This window comes from Calonectris borealis, chromosome 7 (genome assembly GCF_964195595.1).
Source record: "Calonectris borealis chromosome 7, bCalBor7.hap1.2, whole genome shotgun sequence".
NCBI classification, from domain to species: Eukaryota; Metazoa; Chordata; class Aves; order Procellariiformes; family Procellariidae; genus Calonectris; species Calonectris borealis.
Genome location: NC_134318.1, coordinates 43,876,012 through 43,888,921, shown reverse-complemented (window position 1 = coordinate 43,888,921; position 12,910 = coordinate 43,876,012). Strand labels below are relative to the sequence as shown.

Here is a 12,910-nt window from a genome sequence, read left to right as displayed (position 1 = left end):
ACATCGAAGCAAAAATAAGACATCTTAATAATGCCTGATGGGATGAAAAAGGCAGAGCTCCATAGATGTTTGGTTGAATGCGATGTGCTTCATGTTAATCATTTAGACTAAATTTCCTAGAGTGCAGTTTCGTAGATTATTCAATTGTATTTCAAATTAATCCTTTTTGAAAGAATGACTGAGATGATTTGACAAGCTATTGCATGAACAGGCTGCATGGCGAACTACACAAACAGCTGAATGGGACACTTCAAATAGTCCTAATACACAAATTTACTCTGAATTTAAAGAAAGCATTCATAGCAAGGTTTTTCACATGATGAGAACTACCTTGTTTTTGCTGAAAATACACAGCCTGTGCTGTGCACTTCCTCCTTCCCTTGAAATGTTTAACCACTTTCTAATTTAACACCTGCTTTTCTCCTTTTAAGAAAGTAAAATCTTGTGGAGCTACAAGGAAAACTGCTGGCAAGGAAAGCTTACTTTTACATTCACTAAATAAACATTTCATTGGACACTAAATATTCTTCCTTTATTTTACCTTCCCAATTTTCTCCTAGGTATCAAAAATACTGCTGATCTGTGAGATTTTAAAGTAGACCAACTTCTTGCCAAACACAGTTGTTCCCTCTCTTTACCATAATACTTTCTCATAGTTATATACATCTTCAAATTGATAAGGCAACTGACCTGTTATTCACTGATTTAATTTTCAGGAGATGCATAATAAAAAAACAGAGAGCAATTTTAAGGTAGGGAGAGCAAAGGGGTAAAGGAGGGCTGATGGGCACGGCTGTCAGCTGGATGCCAAACAGATCCTGTGCTTTGGGACTTCAGGCAGTTACAATGAGCATAGGAATTAATTTCCTCTCCGGCTGTGCAGAGAAATTCTCAGTGTCCTACAGATACATCGCACTCGTTTTGACTTCACAGCTGTACACGTACTGAATTCAGGCACTCCTTTACCAGCTGACCTTTTCTTTCCCTTACAGTAGCACCTGTGCATCACAGATCCTTTCACGCAGGCATTGTCTGCTGTTCTCTCCATTACACTGGAGCAAGTGAGGCATCAAGGCTGAGATCAGCAAAGATATATGGGGCTTTAATGGGTGTTGACTTCAGGAGTTAGCCTGTAAGCACTAATGGGGACTCAGGGCTTTGGGGACTGATGTCTGAGATACTAAGACATGTAAATATGGAGAGAGACGTTTTCAAAAGCCCTTGCATGCCTGACTCTCCTTGAAACCAACTAGACCACATGTATTAAGTGCTTTCTTTTCAATTAATTGACGTGTTTATTGAAATAGTACTCGGCAGGTTATATTAACGTCTCCTAAATCAGGGTGCAGTGGTGATGGGGGTTATGCAGGGTAGGTCACTACAGCGCATGTTGACAGGGATGGTGATTGCTTCCCTAGTATGTCTGCTTTGTATGAAATGAAACAGCTATTGAAAAGTTGCACCAGGATTATTCTATACATACATAAACACTCACTAGCATCTGCAGTATTATACGGTAACATGAACACGCACGTTCCTAGAGCTCCCTCCCGCCCCCAGCACGAAGGCTGGAGAAAGGGCCGGTGTTTGGCCGCATGCATTACCTGCCCCTGCTCAGCAAGGGCCTTCTCCAGGTCTTCTATCTGAGCCTGAGACCGGTGTATTTCTGCTTGGAGCTGCTCACGTGTCTGTAGGATACGAGGGAAAAAGACAAAAAGAATAAATCAAACTTTCTCTAAAAGACAAAAGCTAACACAGGTACACAGAAAATACTTAAAACATCAAATACTTTTAACAAATAATGTTAAAAGTTCTTTGGCGGAATAAATTTGCAGCCAGGCACATAGCATTAGTCATTAGTATAAAAGGAAGTTTGTAAGATAGGATAATAATTTTGAGACTTAAATGAAGATTAACATAAACAGCATCCCATTAGGTAGACAGTAGGACAGCAAAATATAAATGGCTTCTTACAGCTGGTTGTGATAGTCTCCAGTGAGCAGCCTTCCCTATTCTACAACAAGGTGTTTAAAAAAGCCAGTGTAATGCGAAGATTCATTTCTTCATGAAGAGAAATGAAAATTATTATGCCACAATTCTGGGCACACCCGATTCCTTTAAATTTTTGATGAGTTAAAAAGCTCAGAACAGACCCTACATATGTAACGTTACAAACTGACAAACTGCATTCCTCCTTATGCATTTAGTATCCTATCTTATGGTCTTACCGTATTGTATGTAATTTTTTACTATACTTGTAGCTTCATGCTTATTTAAATATACACCACCTTCCTACACTTGTTTTCTGGAGAATAAATGTAATTATTATTAGCTGGTTTATTCATTAAATATTGTTTTATAGAACATTTTGTCTCCTCAAACCATTTATCTGCTATTTATCTTGTAATTTACAATGAAAATGTTTGCATTACCTGCATTGTTCTCTCTTTTTGTCTCACTATGGAAAAAGTAAAATCAAGTAACTTTTCAAGTTGGGCATGTTTTGTTTCATTACAATTTTCTTTACATGTGCAATCCCTAACACTTCAGAGCAGAGCGCATGCTTCTGGGAACGTTAGTTTTAATGCAGTTTGAGCATTCAGAGAGTGTGAGGGGATCTATGATTGCCAAACAGGGAGGTCGCTGGGAGACAAGGGATGCTGCTAAATCTGGGTGGCTGAGAGGTACTCACCAGTGGAGATAGCAGTGAAATTAGAAGTTAATTCTTTGAATAATTCAGCTGAAGAAAACCTGAAGACTAGTTATATAGCTAGGAAAGCCAAAATATTATTGTAATGATGGGCTTCAGCTAGAGGAATTTGTCCGTTTGTTTTATGTCTAATTGGGGCCAGGGAACTGCCCACGGTTGGGACAGTCACAGCTCGGTGGTACGTGGTGCTGTGCCGCAGCTGCCGGAGGTGTCCCCACCAGAGGCACCAGGTTGGATGATACGGGTATCTCCCAGCATTGTCATCCTTACCTCGAACTACTGTAAGCGTTCCTGGATAACACGTTTACACAATAGTTATAGAGCCAAATTAAGACTTTGCAGTTACATTTCTCCTATTAAACTTTAAACTGTTAGCTCAGAACAGAATTTGTCCCTTTATTTGCTGTATTGACCCTTGCATTCTGTGCATGATGTGTCTGGCCAACTCCTTCCAATATACAACATACTCATAATAAAGGTAACATTTTATGCCAGATGTTTGAAGCCACATGGGCTATGTGAGGCAGATAGGCAGGCAGAATAGCATAGCAGACTTTGCAATTTAATTAAGAAAAAGAATTTTAGCTATAAGCCTTCTAAACATTTTATGAGGAATCATGTAATCTTACAGAATCCAGAAGGAATTAAATACCAAGCATTATATATTTAAGGCTATCTGTCCTAGATTTTTATAAAAAAAGAGCTTAATTTTAAGGATTTCCCATAAAGTCTCTCTGAATTTCTCTTAAACTGATCAGAGGTGAAAAGACTAAACCGTAGTAATGGTGGTTCCTCCAGCCAACCAGCACTTCATGGGGGATGCCAGACAAGCTGGCTGGAGTTAGAGATCCCAGAGCCCACTGTGGCAGCCAGCCCAGCGGAGTCCCCTGCCCTGCACTCCCAGCTGGCAGCATGCTGGAGGGGCTGGCTGACCCCAGTTTAGCTTGGAAACAACCTGAGCAACTACAATCATACAATTACATATCCTTTATTTTCATGTAATATAAGCCATTTAGACCTTAACTTCTCGTTCTGCATCCAATGTTCCTCCGACCTGTTCTTGCAATAGGGCGTATGCTCGTTGCAGAGCCTGGTACTCCATCGTTAGCTGCCGAAATCGCAGTTCCGTCTCTTCCTTGGCCATGCCCTGGAATTAAAAACAAATATGCATTGTACCAGTTGCTTTTCTGCAATGAAAGTAAAAAATATTATAAGAGTGGGTTACGTTTGCTTTCTCTAAAAAGCGCCAAAATTAGTACTTTCAAAATGCAATTTGGGAAGCACCGTACTTGTTTATGTGCCCTCAGACTATTTCTCTTTTGTCCTTTAAACATTCCTTGCATACACTTACTTCAAGAAAATGCAAGGGAAAAAAACCAAGAGAATTCCCCCCACCTTGGAAAGATAAAATCTTGCCATCTAACATACTAATGACTGAGTTGTCCTTTATTACTGTAACAGGCAAAGTCAGCACATTTAAAGGTGAAAATACAGCTTTCTTGAAACAGCAAAAGTTTTCCAAACTGGAGAATAAGCCAAGCCTGACAGTCTCACTCAATTATTAAAACATTAATCTAGAGTTAATACTTGTAGAAATGATGACATCAACATGAAAAGAGCCCTCCATCTTCTTCACTCTCCTTACAATATCCAGCATTGAATACTTTCATGTCAGGTTGACCGGAATAATTCATTCGACATGAAATAAAATTATACTGCTGGTTGCATGCATAAACTTCGTACTATCTGAACAGGAAGAAAAATATCAATACAGGAATGAAAAAAAAATAGGCTCATACATATAAAAATACATTCAGATTCCCTGCAGTGCAGCACATACCTGGCAACCAGTCATGTATCTTTTATGATGGAGATAGGAATTCTTTAGGTTCCCTTCTAATAGATCTAATTACAACCCATGAAAGAGGTGAAATGGCAGATGAAATATTGCAGCCATACCATAAAAGGCTGCAAGTCATCATTAGCAATTTTTTGTTTGTTACAAGATTCTTGTTAAACCCAGAAACGTGTAATGGCACAGTGATCTGACACACACTCGGGAATGCATTTGTCGGGGAGCCCTGCAAAACACCAGGAATAATCACTTTTATTTGTATTACCAGCTACCTTTGTGTACTCTGCATTCAGAGCCTCCAGAAAAGTCACGACCTCAATATACTGGTGAGGAGACAGCCTTTCCTCTGGAGACTGGTGCTTTATGTGATTGCTTACTTCTCCTCCCAGAAACACAAACCTTATCGCTTAAGGCTGCACTCTGTGCCGAGGTCAAAATGACAAATAGAACCAAATTACATGTGCATAAACCTGCAGTAAATCTCAGTGTGAACAGATCTTCCTAGGGTTGTCCAACTTCTCAGTCTTTTTAGACCCCTAACCTACAAACCCATTATAAATCTAATATTCTTAGGATATAATATTTCCAACTTGGCTAAAAGTTGTGAAATTACTGAAGACTTGAGATCCAGAGATATTAACCAACATGCACAGTATTAAATTTAACGTAAATTTTTAATTTTCTGGTCAGAGGTGACGAATGATATAACAGACCAGGAATTTCATTAAAAATTAGTAGTGAGGTTTCAAAACAAAATAACACATATTTTTTATGAATACCTCTTCCAAGTCATCTTCAGGAGTGCAAGGAGTTTGATCTGTCCGGTCAGTTTGATACGAGATAGAGGAACCATCAGACTCCAAGGAAGCTTCTTCATCGTAGCCGAAAAACGTCTCCACAACCGGCTTCTGACAGAGACAAGGTGTCAGCGAGCGCAGCCGTGCCGCGTGGCAGCGGTGCCATCGGCTGCGCCAGCCCGACGGCATAGGGGGAACAGCAACAACTTTGGACGCATGGCTAAACCCTGTGCCTTTGTAGGATAGGAACACGTACACCTTTGGAGGAACCTGAATTCCAGATTATTGGCAATTTTCACTCTATTGGTTTTTGAAAAACCACCCAGTTCTTTACATGTATTCTGTAAAGCTTTTTCACCCCAATGGTAGTGCTCTACAATAGCTAAAACTTCATATCATGGAATTGTCGTATTTGTTATTAGGTATGAAAGGCAACCTCAAAGCCCTTGCCTTTTTTTAATGTATTTTCCTCATGATTTTTCTAGCTAAGGCAGATCACCCTTTTCACTTCTTTGTGTGTTCGTCTCAGCGTGAGGTGGGAGTTGTGCATCGAAATGTCTTTGTTAATCCATTGTCATCACCACGATGTCCCTCCTGCCATTACCACACTGTCACATGAAAAGTTAGATTTTCAAGAAATATTCTGCTTGAAAATTTGAAGTTGATCACCACAGCAATGTTTTTACAGTTTGAAGAAATCCATTTTTCCACTGAAATCTGCTTTCTGTTTAAAACAATGAGGGTAGTGCTGGTAAAAAAAGATTTATTGTTAAATGCTTGAAAGTCAAAGATGACATTTCAAACACAGTTTTAAAGATATTTTTAATTGTTGATTTACAAAAAACATATCTAGATTTTGGCTTTTTTTTTTTATTTGCAGTGGATAACTTTTGAAGGAGACAAAATGGAACTCTCCTTCAAAAGCCTGGTTGGCATTTGCAGGGTGACAGGAATTAAGGAGTTATCTCACATCGATGGCAATTCGTTGTTTATGGATTCATTAGCTTCATCACCGCCTTAATTGTTCATATGTAGAGCACAGCTTACTCTCAGGTCCCTGACATTATACCTTATAATGTCGTTACAGTGTTAATATTTATATTAACATCCTGCCAAGTATTCAGTAACTAACATTTTCTTTTTCCCTGAGCTCTAACTGTTGCTCCTTGTCACCAGCAATTTTTGCACGTTACTAAACTTCATGATGAATTATTTACAACCTACATATGTTTCCAGGCAATGCCATTAAAAGATCATTTTGAGATGTGTTAATTCACAAAATCTGCCTCATCTTAAGACAATCACATACCACAGAAGTCCCACGGGACACCAAAACTGCTCAGGGTAACCGCAGAGCATGCTAATGCTTGTAACATGCAATGCAAATGGTTCCCCTATCTCTACCAGATCCTGTCGGAATTATCCCAATACTGTCTATGAATGTCCTTGAACCCAAATTTAAGATTAGGACCCGTTTCTAGACTGTTGAGGAGAACGTCCCCCTGCATGGCTTTGAGGTGCTGGGAGCACCCAGGAAGCCAGCATGCCCATCGGCATGATACATCAGTCATGATACAAGCTTTTTTTTTACCTTAGGAATTCTTGTCATTTTTTTCCTTTGCTTCCTATACCTTAACAGCTTATCACGTTCCTGAAAGAATCAGATACATACATTAGCTTTTTTTCAGAGAGCTGTTACTTAAATCAGTTATGTCAGTACTGGTAGTCATTAGGCAATCAAGAAATAGTGATGTCAGTACTGGCCACTGCCTCAAAATAAAATAACCATGTTTTCATCAGTCAAATATTAGTTTTACTCCAACATCTTCCAAGTTTGCCGTATACAAGTAGCAATTGCTCTTTATATTCATGAAAATCAAAATAGCAAAAGAAAGCTGATTATAACCAACACAACACACTGACAGCTCAGGCCTCATTTCAGCACTGCTCCGCGAGCAAGCACGCGCATTCCAGCCCGTGCCATGGCTCTGCCCTGGCAGACGGGCTCTCTGTCCAGGGGTGAGAAGCAAAGGCCGACTCCTGCCCTTGGCTCTTGGTGCCGTGGCTGTTCGTGCCCTCTGGAAGGTGCACACATCTAACAGCCCAACTACACAAAACTGAGAGACTGAACTCAGCACTTTCAGTCTCAGCTGACTTCTCTAAGGATCTTAACTTCACAAAATTTTTACCGATAACAACAAAGCGATGAGTCAGGCAAGGACAGTGGCTGAGAGCATGCGAGACAAAGCTAGTGGTAATCAGACTCTAAAAAAAAATGCAACTCCAACATGGCAGAGCTGTGCCAGAGATGGAGGACACTCGCTATCAGCCGTCAGGACAGGGTCACCACGCTGGCCTTTGCCTCTGAGGTCATCCTAATGGCGAAAAAAATGCTTTCCTCTCTCAGCAGAGTTTTCCTCTCCACTATCACTATATTTTTCTCTGGTGAACAACTTCTGCTGATATGGCCTTTGACAACAGCTACGCTGAGAAGAACACTGTGTTAGCTTGCTGCCTGAATGAAGATGTAAGTGATAATAAATATTATTATACCCTGCATGCTTTTCATGAACAGCAATTTAAAGCATACAAAGATGAGGATGAAGTTAACGTCATTCTTACCATGACACTCCTCACATAGCCAGCAGTTTCCAGTGTCTAATGAAAAAGAATGAAATAATGTCAGTAAGTGCACAGACTTAACAAAAAAAAACAAACAAAAAAACCAATAAAAAATGAACCAGAAGGTATTTTCTTGAGGAGTATTATGATGTCAGTATTTTCTCTTTCCAAAGACTGAGAACATGTTAACAAAGAAGCAAAAACCCAAACACAACATTGCAGAACACCTCCCTTTCACACAGCAATCTTTAGCCCTGACGCTGTCTCTAGCTAAAGGAGCTCTGACATTTTCTCTCGCAGGGCAGGATCCGGCCATCAGCATATCTACTGGACGTGCTGCAATGGTTCTGTCATGTAAGTGCAATACAGATTGAAAGGATTTTTCCAAATACTATGCCACAGATAATTTATATTCAGTTCAATTACCAGTAATCATAGAAATGCCTACCATGTTCCACTGATGCAAGCTATGCCCGTTAGCTCACAGAACCCCAAGCAGCCCTTGCTTAGCATTCCTGTTCGTCTGCTATGGCCTTAGTTGACCTCACGTGAGAGTGGCAGTATTATTTCTTACCTTGGAGAGTTCATCAATGATATTTTGCTGTTCAATAACTTGCAGCCTCAGGAAATCAACTTCTCTTTCTTCCTGGCTGTGGTCAAGATCATTTAAAGAGCTTGGTCTCCTTATTGTTCCAGCTCTTTGCCTCTAAAAGAAACCCATACGGCAGAAGAGGAAATTACTAGAAGGCTTTGCCCAAGGACAGTACACAACCCTTCCTCTTACAGCTGGTGATGCATCTAATCTAATGGCTGTTCTGGCAGCTATCCTGCTCCCCTTTTGCTGGGCGATACAGCTAGACTGCAAACATACCGGGTGTTCCTGCTCCTCAGACTACCACGTGAAGCTCGCAATCACCGGGGAGGACAGCGGGCATGGGGGGCCATGGCACCAAAGAGAGGGGCTAGGAGCAGCTTAGCTGAACCTGCTCTTTAGTTATGCCAAGAGCCGAGTGGCTTGCTCTGGGTGGAGAAGGAATTCGGAGAGCTGGGACCAATGTCGCTTCTCTCTGGGTTCCTCTCATTAGTTTTGATCTGCAACAGTCCCGGAGCTGCAGCAGCCACAGGGATGACCCCAGCCCTCTTACATTCATGCAATGCCACAGCTACTTGCTACTGGCTGTCACCCACTAACAATATTCAACTGAAAAAAAGCGAAGAGAGTCACAAGAGCAGATTTCCTAGGGATTACAAAGTGATTCTGGTACAAAAGTCAAAGGTGAAGCGGAGTGATTTGTGCTCACGTGGAAGCTGAGCAGCCAGTGACTGAGCAGTCTGATCAAAATGTGCAAAGCTCACGCAATTTCTTTTCTTCAGAGCTATTTGTTTTTAAAGCTAAAATAAAACATTTTATATAAAACAAAACTTGTTCAAGTCACAAACCACTCAGTAGTGCACTGCAGAACATCTCAGCAAGCACCGGAAAGGGGAAAGTTTCCTATCGAACTTGCAAGTTTGGGATGATGCCTGACTTCATCAGCTCTGTGAGTACTAAATTACATGTTCTTCCTGGAGCATACAGAGACTTACCATAGCTATATTTTCCTGTGTTACAAATTTTAATTTATTTTCCATTCGACGTAAGGCATGTGACAATTCTTCATTTTTCCTACTAAGGCGTTTATTTTTGTCCAAAATGGGCTTATACTGACTTTCAGCTTCTCTAAGACGTTTTAACTGAAAGATAAAGAGAGAATTAACATCTCCGGAGCTGTTATTTTTCATCAAATATATTAATCATTTTCTTTAACTATCACACTAGCGGTATTTTCTCCTAATGCAAAGCAGAATTGATCAAAAATTCTTGGTATTTTCCATTGGGAAGCAGATCGTTCCTCCTTGATGAGGTATTCAGTCTGTGCAACAAGATACCATGTGGGGAATGTATTTATTTAAACAAATAAATAAAAATAAGTTCAGCTAATGCCATCTTAAAAATTCATTGTTATATAAGCAAAGATGAGTGTAATGTGGCATACCACCAAATAGAGAGCATAAGGAAGAGCCAACTACTCCTGCAATGGCACACGGGAAAATATCTTGATACTTTGGGGGTAAGGCATGGCCACAGCAGCGCATTCACAAGCGGTCATCGCCGCGCTTTGCTGCTGCACTCACCAGCTCATTTCTCTCCTCCGACAGCAGCGCGTTCCGGTCCTCCAGCTTCCTGATGATGGCACTCAGCTCAGCGATTTTAAGTTGGAAACGCCGGGCATCCTTTTCATCCAACTGCTGTTCCTAAAACAAAGATCAACTGCAAATAACTGTTCATAAGTGTACACGCAATATCAATATTTTTCAAAGCTCAAACTTTTTTTTATCCCAAATCCAAACATTTCAAAACATTATACAGCAGAGTATGACCTATGTAACCTAACTGACCACTGAAAACTGCAGGATGAGACCAACAGAAAGTTAGGAGTGAAAATGTAACAAAGTATGCAAATGCAAAGTATGTATATGCAAATACAAAGTCACAAATGGTAAACTTGGAAATAGAAAAGAAAACATCAAAAATTAAGGCAATGTTTCCAATGTATGCCACTGTTGAACTGAGTGCTTCAGACACATCACCCACTCTGAGGACTTTGTTATAAGAAAATGATATTAAAAATACTGAAGTACAAATGGGGAAAATCCATGCAATTATACCATTGCATAAGCTCCTCTTCCATAAAGGTGTGGCCCTTATTGGGTTCTAGAGGGTCACTCGTAAAGCCAAAGGGGTAGCACTTTATCTGAGTGAAAATGCTTAAATCAAATTATAAACGAATAGAAATATAGGTAGACATATTCTCATTCAGAATCAGAGAGAAATTACATCTATTTACAAACGTGACAGATTTTTTCCCCTTCTCTAGGACTTGTTCTGATGTTTGGCAGAAGTTGAGTACAAATTGAAACAAGCAAATTAGTGTCCATAGTGCTGGTGGCACTTTTGGGAGGGTTCCTCATTCAACAGGTGCAGGAGAGGCTTGGGACAAAGAATAAAATAGATTGGTTCGCTCATGTACAAGTATTTACACTTCTACCGAGAAAATTAAGGCTGTTGCAAAAGAAATCTTGATGAGAATCAGCAATGAAGAAAATTTGCATACGTCAGATATATGAGGTCACTTAATTGAGGGTTTTTTAATATTAGCAAATTAAGGCAAAAGCGGAAAGGTGCCATAGTTATATTAAAAAAGCCATTGTGAAAGGGTGACTAAAATTTAATGTTCTGGATATTGCATTGTAGAAAAGAAATAGGAGAGAATAAGTTAACAGGTGTTTAATTCACTTTCTGGTCCACTGAAAGCGAGAGCACTTAGCAGCACGAAAACCCAAGCTAGCCGCGGTGTTCCAGGAGGACTGTGGGACTTCCCACACTTTCATGCACCGATTATCTTCCCCATTTCCCTTTGTAAACTGGCCTTTTGCATCACAAAATCCATTGTTGCAGTTCCAAAAGCTAGCACACATACATTACTTGGTTAGAAATGCATTTGCATCATTTGTTGGCAAAATTGTGTCAAACTGTCAAATTAAGGTCAGGTGGCAGAAGTATGGTACAGTGAGGAAAAGGAAGAGAAAAAGAACAGAAAAATTTCACCCTGCTGACAAAACCAAACCAAACAAACCAGGAAACAAAACAACAAAAAAGCAAAAGCTCTCCCATAACAAGCTTTGATTTGAAATCTTAAAGGTTTGGCTAACGAACGAGAGCAAGAAATCGGTGCCTTGGGGTTTCCCTTGCATGGCTATGGGAAAGCTGTTGCTCGAGGGTGCACTCATCAAGATTCTGTCACTTTGTGCCATTTTGTCACTCTGTCTGCTCGTTTGTGTAGGTGAAACCACGTGAAAGTGCTTACGGGGCTTCCCGAATGATCTGAAGCGTCTCCTGCACCACTTGCATAAGGAAGTTCCCGCTTGGGGCTGCTCAGATGCCGATCAGACTCTTTGATCTGGGAAAGTTGTTCATCTAAAGCCTCCTTTTGGAGCTGCAGTCTCTGAGCATGCCCGGCTTGAACCCCTAACTCTCTCTCCAGCACGTAGACTGCTCTGTCTTTAAATTTAATCTCCTCCATCTACAAGGAGAACAGAACACAATCACACAGGCAGGCAGCGGCTTGACAACAACAGAGCATCTTATGACCCCAAATGCAGCCAGAACAGTTGCACAGAGCCAACACCCCTCGACATGGAAAATACAACAACGCTCTCTTGGAAATAGAACAGCAACAAATATTTGACAGTGAACATATGAACTGAATCTCTTAACCAACTCATGAATATTACTCTTCTTTTGGAGGCCACATTCCTTTTTTCAGCAGGAATAAATGATTGGGAAATAACTCATATTCTTAGTACCATTTCAGAATATCTTAAAAAAAATTAAAACCTAATATTCATATCACAATTTGGATTAGTTCACTCAAACATTTCGATGCAGCATTTTGCAGCATTTTGCTTGGACATCATCTTTTGAAAATTTGGACTCATAATTTTAAAAGAAAAATATTAAAACCTGAATACCCTTTTAATTTTCAAAATATAGAAGGAATGTAAATTTTTAAAATTCTTTTTCCAAAAGTCTCCCTCCCATGTAAGCATTTATTTAATTATCCCCTTTCCATGAAAGGTTTTACTTATGCATAATAAACATGATGCAAAATCATTAAGTGCTTAAATGACAAATGTCCAGCTATCTCTAATGCTCTTCTTTCCCATTTGCCTGCACTGTTCTCGCTGAGTTCAGAGAGCCGTGCTCATCTCCGTGGGAGCGGGCATGCTGAATTTGCAGGTGCTCCAGGAATATTTTCTGGATATTTTTTCTGAATGCTAATGTGGAATTAAAGCCTCCCTCTCTACGGAGCTGAGCCACGTTCA

At 40.2% G+C, this 12,910-nt stretch overlaps 1 protein-coding gene across 1 annotated transcript in view; it reads right to left on the bottom strand.

Moving 5' to 3' along the window:
* JAKMIP3 (Janus kinase and microtubule interacting protein 3) overlaps positions 1-12,910 on the bottom strand; it is a 91,390-nt gene that overhangs the window by 27,616 nt on the left and 50,864 nt on the right. The window contains exons 5-13 of the mRNA XM_075155315.1: positions 11,893-12,108; positions 10,160-10,279; positions 9,572-9,718; positions 8,559-8,690; positions 7,985-8,020; positions 6,954-7,013; positions 5,345-5,473; positions 3,765-3,857; positions 1,605-1,688 (exon numbers count right to left, since the gene is read on the bottom strand). Of these exons, the coding sequence (XP_075011416.1) occupies positions 1,605-1,688; positions 3,765-3,857; positions 5,345-5,473; positions 6,954-7,013; positions 7,985-8,020; positions 8,559-8,690; positions 9,572-9,718; positions 10,160-10,279; positions 11,893-12,108 (1,017 nt within the window). The remainder of the gene's footprint in view (positions 1-1,604; positions 1,689-3,764; positions 3,858-5,344; positions 5,474-6,953; positions 7,014-7,984; positions 8,021-8,558; positions 8,691-9,571; positions 9,719-10,159; positions 10,280-11,892; positions 12,109-12,910) is intronic.